This window comes from Ambystoma mexicanum, chromosome 6p, assembly GCF_040938575.1.
Source record: "Ambystoma mexicanum isolate Mex_15411 chromosome 6p, UKY_AmexF1_1, whole genome shotgun sequence".
In the NCBI taxonomy this organism is placed as follows: Eukaryota; Metazoa; Chordata; class Amphibia; order Caudata; family Ambystomatidae; genus Ambystoma; species Ambystoma mexicanum.
In genome coordinates this window covers 1,264,161,493-1,264,182,500 of record NC_090935.1, presented here as the reverse complement: position 1 = coordinate 1,264,182,500, position 21,008 = coordinate 1,264,161,493, and the positions used below count along the sequence as shown (strand labels likewise).

General features: G+C 45.0%; 1 protein-coding gene across 2 annotated transcripts in view; it reads left to right on the top strand.

The window, feature by feature from the left end:
- The window catches only part of UHRF2 (ubiquitin like with PHD and ring finger domains 2), a 1,897,232-nt gene that overhangs the window by 817,404 nt on the left and 1,058,820 nt on the right, over positions 1-21,008 (top strand). For both annotated transcript variants that reach the window (XM_069625927.1, XM_069625926.1), the window contains exon 7: positions 9,710-9,833. In XM_069625927.1, coding sequence (XP_069482028.1) covers positions 9,710-9,833 — 124 coding nt within the window. The remainder of the gene's footprint in view (positions 1-9,709; positions 9,834-21,008) is intronic.

Sequence of the window (21,008 nt, the reverse complement as noted above, 5' to 3'; positions counted from 1 at the left end):
GCACTTACTCGCACTGCCACTTGTTGGCCCTTGTTAATTCCTATATGCCATTGACCCTGTAATGCACTTTCCCCTCTCCCTTTCCCCCTTGCACTTCTCCCTTTCCCCTCTACCCTTGCACTTGCGCGATCTGAATGACACCTGGCCTAGTAGGATCGTTGTCTGTCTCCCTTTGTTTCCCCCCCTTGCCTCGTCGCACCTTGAAACACTTGTGTATAGGCGCGTTACAAATGCCATATCATATCATACCTTTACAAAACACTATTGTCTAGACACTCATTCTAGGTCTGATTCTCAGGTGGGACAAGCAGTACCAAGACATCTTTTCACTACTGTTCCTTCTCACAACCCACCTCCAACTCTGGGTACTGCTCGCTAGTCTATGCACAGCATGTGATTCTAAGCAGATTGACAAACATCAGAAGACATGCATTACTTACTGTAAAAGCATTTCTGATGGTTGTATCTGCTTAGATTCACATGCTCCCACCCTTCCTCCCCGCTCGCATGGAAGGAACAGACGTCTTACTACTTTCTCTCTTTTCTTTACTCACGATAGTCATAAGGCTCCCTCTTGGCAGAAAAAATACAATCGTAGGGACCTCGACACGTGAGGGATCTTGGGTACACTACACGTCACGTATGGATAGTGCTACAGGCACGCCCATGTTGATGTCCCCTTTCGATTCTCGAAAGACAAGATGCAATACTCCGCAGTTACCACTGGATGTCGGACTATGCACAGCATGGCATGTGAATCTAAGCAGATACAACCATCAGAAATGCTTTTACTGTAAGTAATGCATGTCATACCTATCAGCCGTCCACCTGGGGAATCGAACTAGAGGCGGACAGTCTCAGCAGGCTGGGGGTCGACAACTATAAGTGGAAGTTGAACGAGGGTGTTCTGAGGGAGATCTACAACAGGTGGGGCCATCCTCAAGTAGACCTATTTGCCGCCGCGAGCGACAGGAGATGTCATCAGTTTGCGTCCTCGATGGGACAGGGCAGAGGTTCACTGGGGTATGCGTTGCAGATTCAATGGAACGACATGTGGACATACGCTTTTCCCCCAACCCTGTTGATAAACAGGGTAATCTGCAAAGTCAAGGAGGCGCAGTGGCTTCGCCTCATCTTGATAGCGCTGCGGTGGCTGGCCAGACCTTGGTTCTCCAAGCTCCTCCGACTGTCGGGTCAACCTCCAGTTTGCTTTCCGGTGAGACCAGCCCCCGTTTTATCCCAGCAGGGAGGGATGGTGTTACACCTCGCACCGGAGAAGTTAGCCCTAGCAGCCTGGTTCCTGAACATGTGACCCTGAAACAACTGCACTTTTCACAGGACAACTTGGACATCATTCAAGGGGCAAGGAGCAGCTCCACTAGGAGTCAATATAGAAGCAAATGGACCAGGTTCTGTCACTGGGCCAAGGCAAACGAGATAGACCCTCTGGCATATACGCTAGACCTTGTGTAATCTTTTTAATCACATTTAGCTAATTCTGGTGTGCAGGTGGACACCTGTCTTACTTATCTGGCGGCCAAAGGGGCTTACAAAAACTCCAGTGTTGTCGTCTCCTCTTCGAATCCAGTGGTCAAGAAATATTAGGCTGTTCTGACCAAGTTGTATCCCCCAGTCAAGGCACCACACCCAGTCTGGGACCTCAATGTAGTGCTGGGCGCGCTGTCCCACAAGCCGTTTGAGCCCATGGCATCAGTGGATATCAGTCTGGTTACGTTTAAGACTACTCTCCTGGTTGGCTTTACCTCAGCCCGCAGGATCAGTGAGATTCAGGTTCTAGTGGCATCACAGCCATATACCACGTTCACCAGGACAAAGTGGTGCTAATGATGCACCCTTCATTTCTCCCAAAGGTCATGTCATCTTTTCACCTCAATGCGGAGATAGTACTTCCAACCTTCTTCCCAAATCCAAAGGACGAGGCAGAGAAAGTGTTGCACTGTCTGGATGTCAGGCGTACACTGAGATTTTACCTGGACATGACTAGGAGCTTCTGCAAATTGGATGCCGTGTTTGTCACTTTCGGTGGGTCAAAAGCAGGCAGCCAAGCATCCAAGGCGACAATAGTTAGGTGGATGGTCCTGGCCATCAAGGAAGCTTATGAGGGGCAGCACATGACTTTGCCAGCAAACATGCATGCCCTTGCGGTCAAAGCCAAGGCCACGGCTGTGGCTTTCCAAAGACATGTGCCATGGCAGACAATCACCAAGGCAGCTACTTGGGCTTCCCCCATCATCCTTCTTCAATCACTATTGCTTGGACGCCAGGGCCAGATCAGATGCAGCATTTGGCCAGGCAGTTTTTTAAAAACTTGTTTTCCTAGAGGAGCAACTCTCCTTCCCACTGTTTCACTCAGTGGTAATCACCCATAAAGTTTGGAGGAAAGGGGACTGGGACGTAGGAGTAATTATGTTACTCACCGTAGTGACTAACATACTCCTAGTCCATAGTCCCCTTTGCTTCATACGGCCCACCATCCTCCCCATTAAAAAACCTGTCATTAGGCAATTGTAGTATAGCCGACGCGTCAAAGGGGACTACTGAGGAGTGGCGCCGGTGGGCAGAGTCAATGGAGCACATGTTGCACACAGGGCTGTACCCCACGTGCAACAAAATTTAATGGGCAAGACAATTATTTCTGGTGAAAAAGGTTCTGTTTCCCTTCCTTAGCGAGGGACGCCCATACAGTATGGAGGAAAGGGGACTATGGACTAGGAGTACAGTAGTTACTACGGTGAGGAACATATAATTTGTGGTCCTAGTGGCAGACATCTGTGACTCGTTGCTGACGAAGGGGGCCAGATCGACCATTCCAACCCTATTTACACCCCTATTCCATAACCCATAATTCTCCCGGGGCTAGAGCAGGGATTCTTCAAGGCGTGGCGGAAGGTAGGGTGCCTAGTCATGATGCAAGGGCAGGTATGTCGTTTGAGTCCTGTAAACAGCATAAATGTGCGAGTGAGAGGGGGAAAGGGTTCACGGTTATCCGTTAAGGCACTGGCTGGCAGATCTGCACATTAAAGCTGCAGCCAACAGACAACTGACCCCATTTGTGAAATTCATAATGACACAATCGGAGTTAAGGAAACTTGTCTCTTCCCTTTAGAAACTTCTCGCTGAGTGTCCGACTCCAGCGCAGTGGCCGTACTAATAGGCCAGAGAAAAGGATCTATACTAAAAAACGAATCAGTGGATATATGATCCTACTTATAGCAATATGTCTAGTCATTGCGCAGAAGTGGGAGCAGAGACCAGCCCAGACAGAGTTTGAATGGTTGCAAAAAGTGTGGAACTTTGTGGTTCTCGAGTGGGTAACCTAAAACCTGCAAGGGGATCGGGATGTTCCAAAGTGACTTTTTAAATGCATTGGTGCCCGCTTTGAGACAGGCATGGTATCAAGAGATGACACAGACAACAGATTGACAATTCAACAGTAGAATTTTTATTGAGTATTAGGATGGATATAATGCCTAACTTGCCCTATTGCTATGGTGGGGATTTCCCTACTTGAAGAAACTAAGGAAAGTCTATGTCCATAAGTCCAAATCAAAGGTCTTTCTGTGTCAAAACCTATGCTTGCCCTCACATCTAATACAAAAATATAGTGTAGGCTTATTCTAACTCCTCACGAGTGTTCAACGCAAAGTCTGGAGCAGCCTCTAGCTCCCGTCCCCAAGTTTTGGATACAGTTCCAACAGTTATGGGTTTCAAATATTCGTCAGGACTTGGGTTTCTTCCCCATGCTTCAAACACCCTTGGTTGTTGTATACAAAGTTACAACAGTTATGTTTCCGAATGTTCCGTCATGACTTGGCTTTCTCTTCCCCAAGTTTCAAACACCCTTGGTTGTAGTATACAAGGTTCCAAAAGGATCTCAGGGTTCCCTTCCCCAAGTTGCAAGTACTGGTTCACAAAACAATGTTCCAAAGGAGGAGAGTTCCCTTCCGCAAGCTTCAAGCACTGGTTGACAAAACAATGTTCAAAAGGAGCTCAGGGTTCCCTTCTCCAATCTTCAATCACTGGTTCACAAAACAATGGTCAAAAGGAGCTCAGGGTTCTCTTCCCCAAGCTGCAAGCATTGATTCACAAAACAGTGTTCAAAAGGAGCTCAGGGTTCCCTTCCCCAAGCTGCAAGCACTGGTTTACAAAACAACCTCATAATGTTCCGCCTTATCTTGTTTCAGGGTTGTGTTCACAATTCTCTTGTATTTTTTTGGCTGCCTGGTCTAGGCACAGTTGACAGGCCGCACGGTCGACCCATTACAGGTCACGCAACCGGTTACCCTTGCTCCAGCTTTCTGCCATCTTGACTTAGAATGGTTTGACAGTTCCCAACCAACTCAGAAGCTCACAAGTTTATAGATGAATGGTTTCTCTTTCTTGGCACTTCCTTGGCTCTCTTTACCAAATTTCACTTCATAAGCTTTCATTTACAGCCTTCTCTTGCCCTTATTCAGCTTACTTTTGTTCGGTCTGCATTTTGCTCACACTTCACTAGCTCCCCTTGGGTGCTCGTTCACAGCTTTCAATCTCGTTTTCACAGCAGTAACAGTTCATATTACTTTCTTAGGATCCTTCATTGATCAGCAATATTTTAAGACGTATAATTCCTTCAGATGGGACACTCCACTATATTGTTTCAACAAAGTCCACTTCTAGCATTGTATTCATTTTGGTTTGTTCTTTTGCTTTGACCGGAGGCTTTCGAGAATGTGCCGTTTGCATGCGACCACTCTGATGCAGCGTAACTCAACTTTCATACACACACCGGGAGTCTCGTATTCTCTGAAACTCACCGGTCGCAGCACTCTTCCTTTAGCTTCCTTGAGGTCAGAGTCTCACCGCCTGCCCCTCAGATACCCCTGGACTGGTACTTCCATTTGGGGGAACGAGCACTGTTAAGCCACCGCAAAGGAGCCGTCACTTTTCACGGTTTCCTTCTCTCGCCTTCCCCGGTTACCTGGAGAGACAGCTCCCTCTCCGAGCATTGCCACTCTACTTCACTGTGCAGTCTTTCAGCGTCTCAGCATCCAGTTCTCCTTTGGCTTCTTGCGGGTTGGGCTGGTCTTCCTGCTCTCCCCTCTTCCACCAAGGCAGCTCTCCTTCAGTCCTCTGGCGCTCCACCTTTTATACGCCTGCGCCCCATCAAGGGTTTTCTGGTGTGATTTGCTCGCCTGGTTTGCCTGATTCCCTTTAGGCCAATAACTGGGACATGCCTAACCTTCAGCCCTGTAGTCACCAGGATCCCTCTTCTTTTTCCCAGTATTATAGTGGTGTTTCCGTTAGGTAACCTGTATTACTCTCTGAGGCATCTTCTTCTCAGTACTGTGTGTCATTTCAATCGGAAAATTAGGCTGAGGGAGGGTAGGTTAATTCAATATCAGGAAAGGGGGGATACTGTGCCTAGCCCTCTGGCACCCTCTTCCCAATCCTCAAGGATCCTCCGCTAAGGTGATCTTCCATCACTAGTCCACCCCCAAGGTCATGATCCAAAAGCGATAACCCATCTCTGGCCACCAGAACAGAAGATCCCTTGCGATTAGATGTGAGAAACCTGAAGGTATTCTCACACCGCACAGCCTGAGAATATTGGATATACTGTGATTATTATTGGCATATTCCTTGATTGTGACAAGATATGTATCTGTCCCTCTGGTGAATGCGGATGAGGGGTGTTTGTTGTCACTTGTATTATGCAAAAACCAATTGAAACTTTGTTTTAAAAAAAAAATGTATTACACCGATAAGTACTACTGCTCCATGTATTAGGCCAGGCCAGTGTCAACTGTGCTCTTGTCCATTTCCGCTTGGCACACATAAGCGAGAATAATTTTGCTGAATTACTCATGCTCTGCAGAGTTAGATATTTTTATGAACCTTCACCAAGATAATTCATCCTGCTGTAACAGGATGACTCTGTTTTGTAGTTGAAACTAAATAAAGCTGCTGTATATAATTTATAACGAGACACCGCTGTACATCTCATATGGGCCTCCACACACGATAGCTGAAGGAATGACAGAATTGGGTGTTATCCTTTGAAGTTTGTAAAATGAGCAGGAAGCCGTGAGTTCACAATTGTCTTAATGAGCACCTGTGTGTTTATCCCTCTTATAGGATTCAATGTGTCTTGAAAGGTATAAGAAATGTTGGGTTTTGGGAGGAGCATGTTCAGTTTGGGATTTGTTTGTAGCAACCGTTCCTGTTGATGTACGTTTGCTGCTGCTGTTGCTTTTCTACGTTTACCATTAAAGACGCTCATCAACCTTCCTCAATTGGGCTGTGTGTTGATGGAATATTTCCCTGTCAGATTGTATATCTCGATCACAAATTACATCACAGAGAAGATCCTTTCTAGTTGGTAAATAACATGGCAGACAGGATTGAACCTTGTGGCCTGCTAAAAAAAACTCGAATAGGCATCCATTCCGGGTGTGCCTTTTCGTGATTAATCTGAGTAGGTCCAGATTGGTAAAATACCTGCGACAGGATCTGGCTTCCCAGCCCATTCATGTGATATGATATGGCATTTATAATGCGCCTATACTCAAGTGTTTCAAGGCACGGTGTGCAAAGGAAAAGATAACTATTCTTCACTGCCAAACATGTCAAATGTCACAGAGAAATCGAGGCATACAAATAAACAGGCAACCATTCTTAAAGTCATCATAAGGAAATAATGCAACACTTTGTGGGTTGCTTTCTCGGTACAACACTGAAGGTGAAAAACAGATGAAAACGAATAAAACTTGTGTCGAGTGGTCTGTTTTCAGATCTGTATTCCTTCTGTGTTAAGTCTTCTGTGCATCGTACGCAGGCATCCAGACACCTCCGTAATGACACACGCACAGCGACTGGACTCTTTTTCATCCGAAAAAGTGTATCTCACTCACTCTCTCGTTGCCCTTTGTCTCTTTGTCCTCTCTGTCTTGATCGGTCTCCTTTTATCTCTTTTTATGTGTGTGTGTGGATCAGATTGTCAAATAAAGCCACATCAACAGTAGCGGATAGCTGCACCACCATTGGAAATGAAACATATTCAAAGCGGCTACTTATGCAAAAGGAAAGGATACAATTTTACTAGCTTTGCAAACTGGCTAATTTTTATTAATTTCTAAAGATAACATCCAATAAATATTTCATTCATAATAAGAACCGTGAACCTATATTACTGAGCAAAACACATTATCAAAACCTTGAATAACCATAGGTTATCATTATTCTAATCTTTCGAAATACCCTTATAGGAAAAGGGAAGGGTACAAATATCACCAGTGAGGTTTCCAGTCTTCTTTGTATTAATCGAAGAACATTTTGGGAAGGTAAGAATGACAACAGACCTTTACATTTGACAAATAAGGCTGTGATAAAAGGATTTTATGCTTGAATCACTAAATATATAATGCACACTGGGGTTGGTGTTCATTTATTTTTTTCATAAAACTCACCCTAACATTAAAATGTTTGTTACATGGAACCACATATTCTGATTCAGACAAGCCTCGAGGCATTGTAAATCCCTTCTTTGGGGTCTAAGGGCCCTCCAAATTCTTTACCCATGCAGAATTGTAGCTGGGTCTTAGGGTAAGGATGGCTGTGCACTTGCTCAGTTCCCAATGCTGTGACGAACCCAGGGAATTTGTCCCCTCTTCCCATAGGGGAGCCATCCCTTTTGGGACTAGAAAGGTGAGCCCTCTAAGCTTAACACCCCCTAAAGGACAGGGCAAACAGGGTCTCACTGGGGGTGACCCCGCCTTAGAGGACAGGCAATTCCCCAAGATAGGGATATGTGTTACTCTCCATTATCCCAAAAAGATAAAAATGTTGTTGATTATGTGGAAATTGAATGGTGTAGTGACTCACAACTTCATACACAAGTTGTTTATTTGTCTTCTGAACCCTTTCAGGCACCGTTCGTGCCTGAATTGGGAACGTGGGGAACCAACAAGAATCTTTTCACGGTGGAACAAAAAGATACAATCCTCATTGAGGAGAGAGACTCTCATGCAGAGCCACAGAAGCAGGAAGGCCTCCTCATGGAAAGTGTGCCCAGAGGAGCCAGACCAACGTCTGGCGTGGCATTATACAGCGTGGAGAGGCCTGTGAAACCCCAAGACACCAACTGAGACTGAAGCCAGGGACACCCGTAAGGTCTTGAACCAAGAGACAGACGTTGGGCTGAGGAACAAGAACCACTCAGTAGCAAGGGGCCAAGAATAGCGAGGCCCTGATGCTAACCATGGCTGAGATGCGAGAAGATCCCACGCCACCAACCCCGAAGTTTGCGTCTGCCCAAGGAGGGTCGCAACAAAGAACCAGGTATGCAGTGGCTCTGGGATACGTGAGAGGGGAAGGCCAACTATACCTCCAGGGTGGTGTGCCAGCAGACATACCACATGGTGGGGCAAGGAAAGTCACAGCCCAAGGAGAGCCACAAAAAAAATACCCCAATGCGGGATGCCAACAAATATACCCCAGGGTGGGGACAGAGAAGCAAATGCCCAAGGCGGGCTACAGGCTACCAGAAAACATTGCCGAGGGCAAGGTGAGAACTAGTATACACCAAGACGGGGCAAGAGAAGCCATAGCCCAAGGCGAGCTACCAGAAGCCATACCCGAAGGTGGAATGCCAGAAAATATACCCCAGGGCGGGGTGAGAACGACTATATCCCAAAGTGGGGAAAGAGATACCAAACCCAAGGGCGGGGTACAAGAGACCAAAGACAGTGTGAGAGCAACCCAATCCCAATACGGGACTCAAGAAACCAAAGTACAAGGTGAGCTGAGAAACCTAACAACCCAGAAAAGGGTAACGATCACTGGAAAGATCTGGTGAAGAACCCAGAGAAAATATCGGGCACGGACTAGTGAATCAGAAAACAAACTGGGCTGGTTCGTCAAGACTGAGGCAAACTATCTGGTGGAGTGTAATACGAAAGAGACTAATCCGAGACTATGATACTATGATACAACTCGAAGAGGGAAAGAGAGACTTATTGTTATGACTGGAATTCTGAAAAGGGCCAGGCGCCCGTTCTGCCGTCACTAGGAGAGATCATGAAGGGGTCAGAAGTCAGTCACCATTCCGAGGTTGGGGGAGAAACCTTCTTGTGTTAAGATTTTCATGTGTTCAAAGTGGTAGGGACAGAATCCGCACTAGAGTAGGTTTGATGGATGACAGGTTTTCTTGGTAAGACAACTTGACAAACACCCTTTGGACTTCTTTTATCTAGGACAGGACTCCACACACCAGGGACAGAGTAGGATTTGAAACACTTAACAATAAAGAATCCTTAAGAAAATGACAGAGCATTAGTCTCCTGATTCTGACTTATCACAATGCACAGACATCCTAATAGAATTATATAGGATTTGATATATCTGCATTATAGCATGCAGGGCGCACACTTGTTAGGGCTTGGGGAACAATCCATACACTTTCTTCAAAAATAACTCAATGGTGTCACAAGCACTTTTCACTTTAGATTAGCACCTTCCATCATCACATGTTTGCATTTTCTGTGCGAGAAATGGTGAAGGTAATAAGCGGTAACCTTATTTTGTAGGGATTACAGCTTACCTGCAACATAAGTACTTCTACATTTGAATTGACACTATAGCATGACCGTAGCATGTATATGATGATGAACAACACAGTTAAACATGTACAAACAATATCTGCTTTCAGGTACTGCCCTTCATGTAAAATTGATTCAACAGAAGTTGTAAACGCTGGGGAGAAGCTCAAACAAAGTAAGAAGAAAGCCAAAATGCCATCTGCATTTACTGAATGCCAACGCGACTGGGGCAAGGTAATGAAACCATTCTAGATATTGTATGTTTATTGGGCAAGCCTATATTATTTGGTTGATAGTTTTCAGGACCACACTCCTCCCCCTGGCAGATATAATACAATGGGTCCAATGTTGTCTGAAAAACAGTAACTAAAGATAGATTGCTTTTATTCATATTTTATAACTTCAGTATGTAATAGAATATCTTAAGTGTTAGCTGTGTTTTACAGATCCATTTGTAGTATCTACTGCCATGATCACTTGGGTATTATTTATGCCTCTGCAGTGTGTTTTACAGAGTGGCATAATCCTCCATTTTCAAATTTGTACTGTACATTTCACCTAAAATTAAAAAAAACAATAGTTGTGCCCACCTGAATTATCTGCACACTGCTTGAATGCGAACAGAGAATCCTCCTTGCCCAAGCTTTACCTACCATAATGGGCTCAATAGAGACAGCACCATTATACATTGAAATGTTGGAGTGGTGTGGACTTTGGTTTTAAATCATGTGGTAATTATGCTAAACATACCGGTGGCAGCGTTTGGAGGCAGGTGGCAGTTTGCTTTTACGTACGAAAGAGGGACAATTCCAAGGTAAAACAGAAAACCGTGTTTATATTTTCAGCGGTATGTCCTAACAAGTCCTTATGCCAAATGAGATAACAATAAATAGCAGTGTGGACATAACCATAGACCAATTAATGTCAAATCTATGTTTAATGGCAATGAATCCATGATGGTGTATACACCAACCAAACACTAACAGATTTAGTCTTACCGTGCCTTTAGCTGCTGGCCAGCAAGCAGTCAGTATTGCAGTTTGTTATTAAGAGCAACAATTTGTTTATTTGCATAAGAACTTTAAAGCTGCACCACAATGATAACTAGCAGAATGTGCACAATGTAGTCTGTGCAGTGTTAATCTTAATGACAAATATGTGGCGTCCTCTACATTTGCAGGAGCCAGTACTGTGAAACCGAATTCTGTGTGTCAGATATGCCCTTTTTTCTTAAGGGAGGTAGTTATGGGAGTTACATCGTTTGTGGGATGTGAGGGAATATATTCACTGTGTCCATGTTATACATTGCTGATACATTTATGGAGAGGAGTGGGTGCAACTATGTTCTCCCAAATTGGGCAGAGCAATCCAGCGCATTGAGCCCCAGCCATTGAAGTGGGTACAGGTGGGTTCACTCGTCAAGAACACTTTTTAAGCAATGCATTGAAATAGTGGATTTTTCAGCACAAAGTTTAGAAAAAATGTGTTAAAAAGCCAACCAATTTACAATCAGTTCTGTGCGAAACCAGAAGGGGTCTCACCCGCTAGTCCCCGGGGATCTGTCATCCAGGTGGCCAGGACACGGCTATCGCTTTTGGATCCAGTATCTGGGGGTGGATCAGTGCGGGAGGATCACCTGGCTGAGGGCTCTTCGGGGAGTCACCCTGTAACCTCTTCCATCCTACCAGGTAGGATATGTGGGAACTTTACCCCAACCCCCTTTCCCCACTCAAACACTTTCACACCGACAGCCCGCTCTGGGGGAAAACAGACTCACACCCAAGCAGTGTACCTGACATGTCCTGCTACTAAAAATTGGAGCCTTATCCGGCTAGACCCTCATCTTAATCGAGTCCTTCCAAAACTACCTATGTTGGCCTACAAGAGAGATAATAACTTCAGGGGCGCTCTAGTCAAGGCAGAACATGCTAAGAAAGCAGTTCAGAGAATGTTACAGAAGGCCAAAGTTGGGACATTTCCATGTCTTAACTGCCAGCATTGTTCTAACATAATAAAAGGAGATCATGAAAGACATCCAAGTTCCGGGAAAAAGATTAAACTAAAACATTATGCCACATGCGAGACTCAGAATGTAATCTATGTCTTGAGATGCCCATGTGGCAAGTACTATGTTGGTCAAACTTTGAGAAAGGCAAAGGACAAGTGGACAGAGCACAAGTCCAACATTAGGACAGCTTACATCAGATCCCCGGTCTATACACATTTTTCAGAACTGAGAGATACAATTGCACAAATGAGATTTGCCATTTTGGAAGTGGTTCAACCACACCCACGTGGGGAAGACCTCCAGAAACATTTGGCTCAAAGGGAGCTTTTCTGGATACACCAACTTGATTCAGTCTATCCGTTAGGGATGAAGGAGGACTTTTACTTGGGTCCTTTCTTTTGAAAGGACCTTAGCCACGCTATTACACACATTAAGACGCCAGATTGATAGAATGTTATCCTTCTTTATACTCTTGAGTGTGCAGAATATTTATTTAAAACATTTTTTTATAAACCGCGCCACATGCCCGGAGGCCTCAGAGCGCGCACTCAAGATAGACAAGACAAACTATCAAAAATGAAGAAACTAAGGATACATTATTATGTGGAGGAGATCATTAGGGGCTGAATCAGGTTGATCAGGAGGTAGGTTGAATAAATACGTCGTCAACCTTCCTTTTTTTAAATCCCCTAAAGGTAAGGGTAGCTCTGAGGCTGTACCAAAGTGTGTTGCAGGCAATCGGACTCTGAACATCAAAGCTGCGTTCACCAGCTTTGGCCAATTTAAACCTTGCTGAACAATTTTCAATTTGTTCTTTAACCTTAGAGTGCACAATGGCACATACTGACAGAGGCGATTCACAAGATATTCTCGGGTCCAGTTTAAGTACACACTTGTGCGTCAAAGTAAGAAGTTTATGGGTGACTTTATGCTTCACAGGCAACCAATGAAGATCCCGCATGGAAGCAGTTGTATGGGCCTGTCTAGAGAGTCCTGAGATGGCACAAACTGCTGCATTCTGGGAGATCTGAAGAGGTGACAAATTGAGCTGAGAACAGCCACTCAGGAGGCTATTGCAATAGTCCAGGTGGGAGTTGACAAGAGCAGTGGTAAGAATGGCCTCATTTTCATGTGTCACAAATGGGCAAATGTTACAGAGTAGTTTATTGATCAAACCACATGACGAGCGAATCTGAGCAAAATGCTGATTCATGGTCAGCTCTTCATCCAGAGTTACACCCAGGGTCTTTACCTTTCTGGGCACGGGAATAATGGCCAGAAATGGAGAAGCTCTTATATCCCTGAGGTAAGATTTTAAGCTTAGAACGAGAAACCACAAACAGGAGTTTGGTCTTCTTGGTGTTTAAGGCCAGGGAATTTGAAGCCATCCAGGCATGGATTGCAGAGTAGATGGAGTTCAACATAACCAAATCCTGTGAATAGGAACCTGTGAGCTTCATGACGATCTGGGTGTCATCGGCATAATTAGTATACCGAACACCCAGGTCGTCCAGGAGTCTCAAAAAGTGAATAATGTAGTTATTGAACAGGGAAGAGGAAAGACAAGATCCCTGTGGGACCCGCAGGTAATGCGAGTGGGTCTCGAAGAGGCCTCGCCAGAGGTCACTCTGGCGGTGCATGGGCCAAGGAAAGGAGCAAGCCTACAATTGTGCAAAGTCTGTCCTCTAATAGAGCATGATCCACAAGATCAAATGCAGATGACAGATCCAAAAGCATCAACAATGCTGGTTTTCCATGGTCAATGATATTCAGTAGGTTCTCCATGAGGTCTAGTGTAGCAATATCAGTGCCATGCCCAATTCTGAAGCCTGGCTGATGGTCAGTAAGAATGTTATTTTGTTCAACAGAATTCTGGAACAGAGTGTAAACCACCTTATCAAGGATCTTCAAAAGAAAAAGGGACATTAGTTATTGCACGATAGATGTCCACAGAGAAAGGATCCAGATTGTCCTTTTTCAAAAGCGGGGTGATCCAAGCCGCTTTAAGAAAAAGCGCGACACACCCCTCAGCAAATGAAAGATTAATACATTTAGTAACCCTGGGGCAAAGCACATCAATGTAGCTGATAAAAAGGCTGGCAGGACAAACATCTCCTTGGCACGAGGTATGCTTCATGCTGGAGATGATTTGAGAAATGTTTGTTTCGGAGCAAGGAGCAAAAGCAAAAAGAGAAGGGGGGCTTTGGGAGGATTGTGTTCAGAACTGGTAGGATTGACATCATCCCTTCTACAACATACGTCCCTAATGGAGTGAATGGAGCTTAAATGAGATGTGATCTTATTAACAAAGGCATTATGGTTCAAAGAATAGTGACATGATAGCAGAATGGAGTCACACCATTGAGATACCAGATTTCACTGAAATATCTTGTCCACTAAGTAGACTTAGTCATTGTAAATATTGTTTGCTCCATCATCACTCATAAGAAAGAATTGTTGGTTCATCGTTTCACGTTGTAAGGTCATAGTAAAGATAATGTTTTGCATCTCTAGAGATTACAGTACGGATGATCTTGTGTTAACATTTGAATTGATCATGTGGATCAAATTATGCATTGAATTATATAATCGTGCATTGATATAGCGTGTTAAAACCAGTATCCAATAATATCGAATGGTTACCATGTATTCTTCAACTTCATAGCATACTCATGGTTCATCATTTCACATTGTAATAGTAATGCTTAGCATCTCTAGAGATTAAAGTACGGGTGATCTTGTGTTGACATTTGAATTGACCGTGTGGATCGAATTATACATTGAAGCATATCATTGTGAATTGTAATAGAATGTTGGACTCAGTATCCAATAATATCCAATAGTTACTATGTATACTTTAACTTCACAACATACTTATTCAATGTGACAGAAAGGGTAGGCTTGCTAAATACCCTTGAGCTAGCTTTTACGAAACTTGGGTTATTTATATTGTGTGCGCTTAAAATATTTGCATCATTTCATTCTTTAAGCCGATGACTATATTTACTGGTACCAACTTTGAAACCCCTCCTTAAGGGTTATATTAGCATTGACACAGATTCACTCTCGTTCAGGGGGCCTCCTCTGTTTTTCATAATTACATTCTTCCATTGGTTTACAATTCGTTATTGTTGGTTCCCATTTGTTTTGTCAGTGCTATCTTTGCATTAGCGCCAAAATATATCAATTCAGGGGGCCGCTACTGATTATCCAGATTGCTTAGCCTGACTTAATATTTTTTTTTTATTGTAACATTTAGTTTATTATAAACTTGTATTACAGTGAATTTCCTTATTTCCATACACTTTTCATGCAAGTCACACATTTCATTCTTTTAAACATGATTACCTAGCCTGATAGAATTTACTCCACTCTCAAGATTAAATCCATGCAGTCCATTACTGCACATGTTAGTTTAAAATTGTTGCCTGTCCGCAGCATAACCCACCACTCCTCCAAATTTCCATTTTGGAGGCAAAGTTCTCTAAAAACGTTGATCGTTGCGGAATTAACTCCAGACATTCAATGATCAAGTGCTTTGATGATTCAACCACACTATTACAAAACCTACATACATTATTCAATACATCTTTGTCATGTTTCAATACCAACATCTCCTTTGTTTTATACAAGTTTAGCCGCAGCCTCAGGAACTGGTCTCTATGGTAGCGTGATGGACATTTTATTAAGTTGTTTGGTTGTTGATCAATACCACAAGCAACTGGACCATTGTCTAACGAGGACACTAATTTGTTCAGTTTCTCTGTGTTTATGATCCAGTTCCATCTCTTCAACTTTTTCCTTGCAGCTTGGGGATTTGACTGGACTGTTTTCCATAGTAACATCTGCTTCCTTTAGAATTTTGTCAATTTTCTCCGCCCACACTTTCAACAGTCCAGTATAAGAGGTCTTATTTGTCTGACTCAAGATACGATAAGGGAAAGATGTTGGTGTCAATCACATTTTCCTCAAGGGAGGGACAGATTTCCAAATCACGGATCCATGAAGAGATTCTAAGCACAATACGTAGCGGATGACAATCATTGAAAAGTTCAAAGGCAGTATGAGTACTTTCCGCCAAAAGCGGCCTTCCATTTGGCACCACATATCCTCACAAATGTTCCACCCGGCTTCACTTCCAAACGTGATGGTTGATACTACTTTTTGAAGGTAAAACCATAGTATAGGTTTTAACTTAAATTTTCCGTAAGCGGCGTGTAGTTTTGCTCCTTGTAGGGATAGCGTTCACGTTCGAATTAATAGATATTTTACCAAGTTCCATTCACAAATCGATTTGTTGAACACAACTCTCAGGTGTCGTATACAACCAGTGGATTCAAGCTGTTCTCCTGCCACTGTGCATTTAAAGTTCTTGTCACGTTTCTCTGTTTTTGGGCCGAACACCACCATTTTAGATCTTTTTACATTTATTTCAAGATCGTTTTTCTGTAAATATAGTTGAAGGTTTGTAAGAAGCCTTTGCAGCCCAATTTGAGTTGAATCCATTAACACAAGATCGTCTGCGTATGTGATCCAACTAATTTGGTTGCCATTTATTTGTGGGGGAAATGATTTTGTTTCTCTCAAGGCTGATGGTTAATCGGCAATGAATATTTTAAAAAGCAGAGCTGCTAGGGGACAGCCGTGCTTTACCCCCTTTTTTCCTGTAATTTCATCTGTTAAGTCTCCTTGTGCGTTAATTCTGAGGCGAATCATAGTATTTGTGTGCAGAGCCATCAATGGTTGGAGAAGATCATTTGGGCACGACCACCTTTGCTTTTTTTTTCCACAGCAGTTGTCTGTTTATGATGTCAAACGCTTGCCTAATATCTACAAAGGCGAGGAATAACTTTTTTCCCTCTTTCGCAGCTTCCAGTTTCAATATGGTGAGAAGAATTAGATTTAAATCGGTGCCCCGATTGCCCTTTTTGGAGATTGGTACTGTCAGAGCAGTGCGGCAAGAGTCTGGGAGTTCCATCCTTACTGCGCTTTTTTTTTTTTAACATAGGTATTTTATTGTTTTTTTTTTTTTAAAATATGGTAAAACAACAGACATCAGCATTTTCCAGACACATTACGGCACAACTCAGTATCGGGATGGATGCTCGGATTGTTCAGAGGCTGGGGTTGGGGGATTCGCCTCCCAAGGGGGATGTGATCCTTGTGTGGTAGTAGTTCCTGCTCGCATAGGTCAGTCCAACCAACGGGTGAGCGGGGGTCTATGTGTGAGTCCGGGGAAGCGCTCTGCATAGTCCATAAAAGGGCCCCATGTATTCCTGAAAGGGTTTATGTTACCCAGACGAAGAGCTGTGACCTTTTCCGCTGTAAAAATGTCCCAGCACATAGTGGTATGGAGGGTCCTGCAGGATGCTTCCAAAGTCTTGCTAAGGCTATCTTGGCCGCTGTTAGTAATTGAGTACATAGGTGGACTGTATTGCCTGATGGGGGTAGGTCCCCATCCCCGTGTCCCCCAGCAGCACAATCCCTGAGTCCCAAGGGATAGAGAGTCCGGTGATAGATTGGATATGGTTCATTACAACCCTCCAGTAGCTTGTTGCTTTTGGGCGTTCCCAGAGGAGGTGGAAGAGTGTACCCACCAGAGGGCATCCTCTCCAGCAGTTTGGGGAGGGGGCAGAGCCAGATTTATGCAGCTGTACTGGGGTGATAAAATATCTGTAGCACACCTTGTACCCTCTTTCCCTGTTGGCGACGCATTGGGTGCTTTTGTGAAGTCTTGTCCATATTCTGTTCCATGCAGATGGATCCAGGAGGCGTCCCAGGTCTTTTTCCCAGTTGGTCTTGTATATCTTCTTCTCTTCTTTGTTTGACTTTTCCAGGAGTCTATACAATGTGGAGATTTTCCCCCTGGGAGGGGCTGTCGTTAGTGTGAGTTTTAGGGGGCATTAGATTTCTGGAGCCCCGTTCTTTGATGACTCTTTGGGAGATCCAGTGGCGAATCTGTAAGTAATGGAATCTTTCCTCCTCACGGATCTTAAATTTTGCTTTGCAGTCCTCGAAGGTGCGGGGGTGGCTTTCCTCAAGGAAGTTGGATATTTTCCAAAGGCCTCCGGACTTCCAGATGCCGAAACTGCAAGAGACCTGGGGAGAATCCTGGGTTGTCCCATACTGGTGTTAGAGGGCCTAGGGAGCTTGTGATTCCCCATTTCCTGGCAGCTGCTTTCCAGCTTTCCACTGTATTGCATGTTGCCGGTAGCGGGTTTAGGGTAGGGGGAGCTTTCCAGGCTTGTATGTGTGGTAGGTCGGATAGGGTTGGTTTGCACCATGCCTCCGCTATTTGCAACCAGCAAGGACAATCTGCGGTTCGGAACCAGGTGAAAGCGTGTGATAATTGGGCCTCTCGACTGTATCGGGATATGTCCAGAGCTCCCTGGCCGCCCGAAGAAGCAGCTGCGGGTAATAATTTTCTTTGCGATGCAGGGCCTTTTCCCTCTCCATATGAACTTCATGATCTCTTGCTGGAGGTTGTTGTGGTCCCCCTCTGGGATGTGAGTTGTGAGCGCCAGACACTGATAGATTAGCCTGGGAAGTAGGTTCATCTTTACCGCCGCAACTCGGCCCAGCCAGGAGATCTCTTGGCTGTTCCAGCAATTCAGATCTGCTTGGAGGCCCTTGAAGAGCTGCAGGACGTTATGTTTGTAGACCAGGGCACTGGATTTGGGGATGCGGACACCCTGGTCGATTGTGGATCCAGCACATGGGATGGGGAGTTCCGGGCTAAGGGTGTCCCTTTGACGCTTTGCTAGGTTGATAGGTAGGGCTGAGGATTTATTATAGTTCATCCTAAAGCCGGACGCCACCCGAAAGTCTTCGAGCTCCTCCAGTACGGGTTGCAGGGAGGTGTCCGGGCTAGTGATGGTTAGGAGCACATTGTCTGCGTACAGTGCATCTTTGTATTCTGTTCCTCCCACGGTGAGCCTTTTGATATTTGGGTTTTGCCGGATCCTTTCAGCGAACGGTTCCATGGAGAGGGCAAACACCAGGGGAGACGGGGGGCACCCCTGACGTGTGCCTCTGGATATTCAAATGGTTGATGATCTTATGCCATTGATTCGGAGCTGTGTGGGTGGGGTCGCGTAGTTTGCCATTGTCCACTTTATGAAGTTGTGGCCTAGCCCCATGCTTGTGAGTGAGTTTCAAATGTAGTCCCAATTCACTAGGTAGAACGCTTTATGCATGTCTAGGGAGATGATCAGTAGCTCTGCCCCAATTCTATTGGCAGATTCGATGAGTTTTGGTGTTCTCCTGATATTGTTGTGTGTGCCTCTGCACGGTATGAAACCTGTCTGGTCTTTGTATATCAATTCAGGGAGAACCGCTCCCGGTCTGGATGCGAGCACCTTGGAGTAGATTTTCCCATCTGTGTTCATGAGTGTTATAGGCCTGTATGAGAGTGCATGCTAGGGGTCCTTTCCTGGCTTTTGAACTAAGATGGTAATAGATTCCGCCATGGATTTTGTCACCCTCTCAGTGTTCAAGAAGGAATTAAATAGGAGTGTTAGCTGGGGGACTAGGGTCTGTGCGACTGTTTTGTAGAATTTGGGTGTTAGACCGTCAGGGCCTGAGGCGGTGCTCTTCACGGACTGTATAGCCTCTAAGACATCCTCTGAGGAGATTGGTGCCTCTAAGGTTTCGAGATGACTGGTGCTGGAATGGGAGTGGCAGGGCTGGAGGTAGCGGCGCTGCTGGGCTAACTCTTCCGGAGATTTAGGTGGACCTGTCATGATAGATTTGTGGTGATCTACTAGGATCTGTATTGTCTGATGTAGTGTATTTGATTTTACCGTCTAGCCCTTTGAGGTGAGTGATGTTATTTCGACTATGCGTTTTCTGTAGTTTATATGCAAGTATACAATTTGGCTTATTGCCTTTATGATAATAAAACTGTTTCGTGTAGGCGAGCGCCTTAGCTATGCGATCAGCCTAGTGCATCTCCAGGGCTCTCCTGGCCTTTTTTTTAGCTCCCTGTCCTCCTTCCTGGAGTAGTGGGCTTTTAGTTCCTTTTCTAGGGTAGAAACTCTAGATTCAAGGGCTGATGTATGGAGCTTGCAGATCCGAAATTGTTCGGCGGCTGAGCTGATGAGGACTCCTCTAATCACTGGCTTCATAGCCTCCCATATTGTTCCTATTGGAGTGTCGGGTTTGGTGTTTTCCTTAAAGTAGTTAACCAAGGATTCTTCCACCTCTCCCCTAATTAGCGTATCCAGCAGATGGGTGTCGTTAAGCTTCCAATATCTAGGGGTCGGGCTGGGGGCGCCTGATATCAAGAGGTCGGCGGAGACTGGGGCATGGTTGGATACCAAGAGTGTGTGTATTTCAATCTTGCTTAAGCAGGGGAACAGTGCGTTTGTGGTAAGAAGGAGATCTATTCGGGAGTGTCCCGCATGTGCATTGGAGTAGTACGTATAATGGCGACTCTCTGGGTTGGCCACTCTCCAGGCGTCGACTGTACAAGATTCCCTCAATAATTTGGCTAAGGCCAGAGCTCGGGTGAAATCCGGATTGGATGGGGGCAGGGTTTTATCTCTCGTGGGGTCAGGGACTGCGTTAAAGTCTTCCCCGATGAGGAGGTGTCGTGTAGCAAATGTTAGAAGCGTTGGGAGTAGTTCCAATAGGAACTTGTTCTGACCTGTATTGGGGGCGTAAATCCCCGGTGTGGTGACTGGTTGCTCAGCGATTTGCCCCTTTAGTAGGAGGAATCCACCTGTTGGGTCCTTTTTTACTGAGGGGTTGGACAAGGGGAATTTATCACTTAAGTGGATTGCTACTCCACCCTTTTTCTCACCTGAGGAGGAGAAATAAGCCATCCTATAGCGTTTAAATCTGATTCGGTGCTCATAAATCGCTAGTAGGTGTGTTTCCTGAAGGATTACTACATCTCCGCCTAGCGCAGTTAGCCTGTTCTCTACTGATTTATGCTTCTTATGGGAATTGAGACCTTGGACATTCCAGGTTAGGATGCGGATATCCCTAGTGTCATCCGAGCGCATGTGCTAAAGGAGTGTGTTCAGTTCGGAGCGTGAGTTGCAGTGTGGTTGGTAACGGGTCTCTGCGGAGTGCCCATGTGTAATTGTCGGTGTGCCAAGTTGGCGATGTCTGTGTGAAGAAATAGGTTACAACTAGGTTAATCCGGGATTCAGAACTGTTCCCGGTCCCCTTAACTGTCCCCACTCCCAACCCCCCCCCCCCCCAAGAACCTTATGGAGGATAGAAAACTCATCCATGGGGTTGCTGACCAAACCCGCTGTCATTTCATTTTGAGTTAAAGGCTAGAGAAGGGATAACTGGGACCCTGATGGGGAGGAAGATCTGTCGAACCCGCGCCCTGGGAAGGGGGAGCGATACGGGTGAGCATAGTTCATTTTAGTGCAAGCGGTGTACGA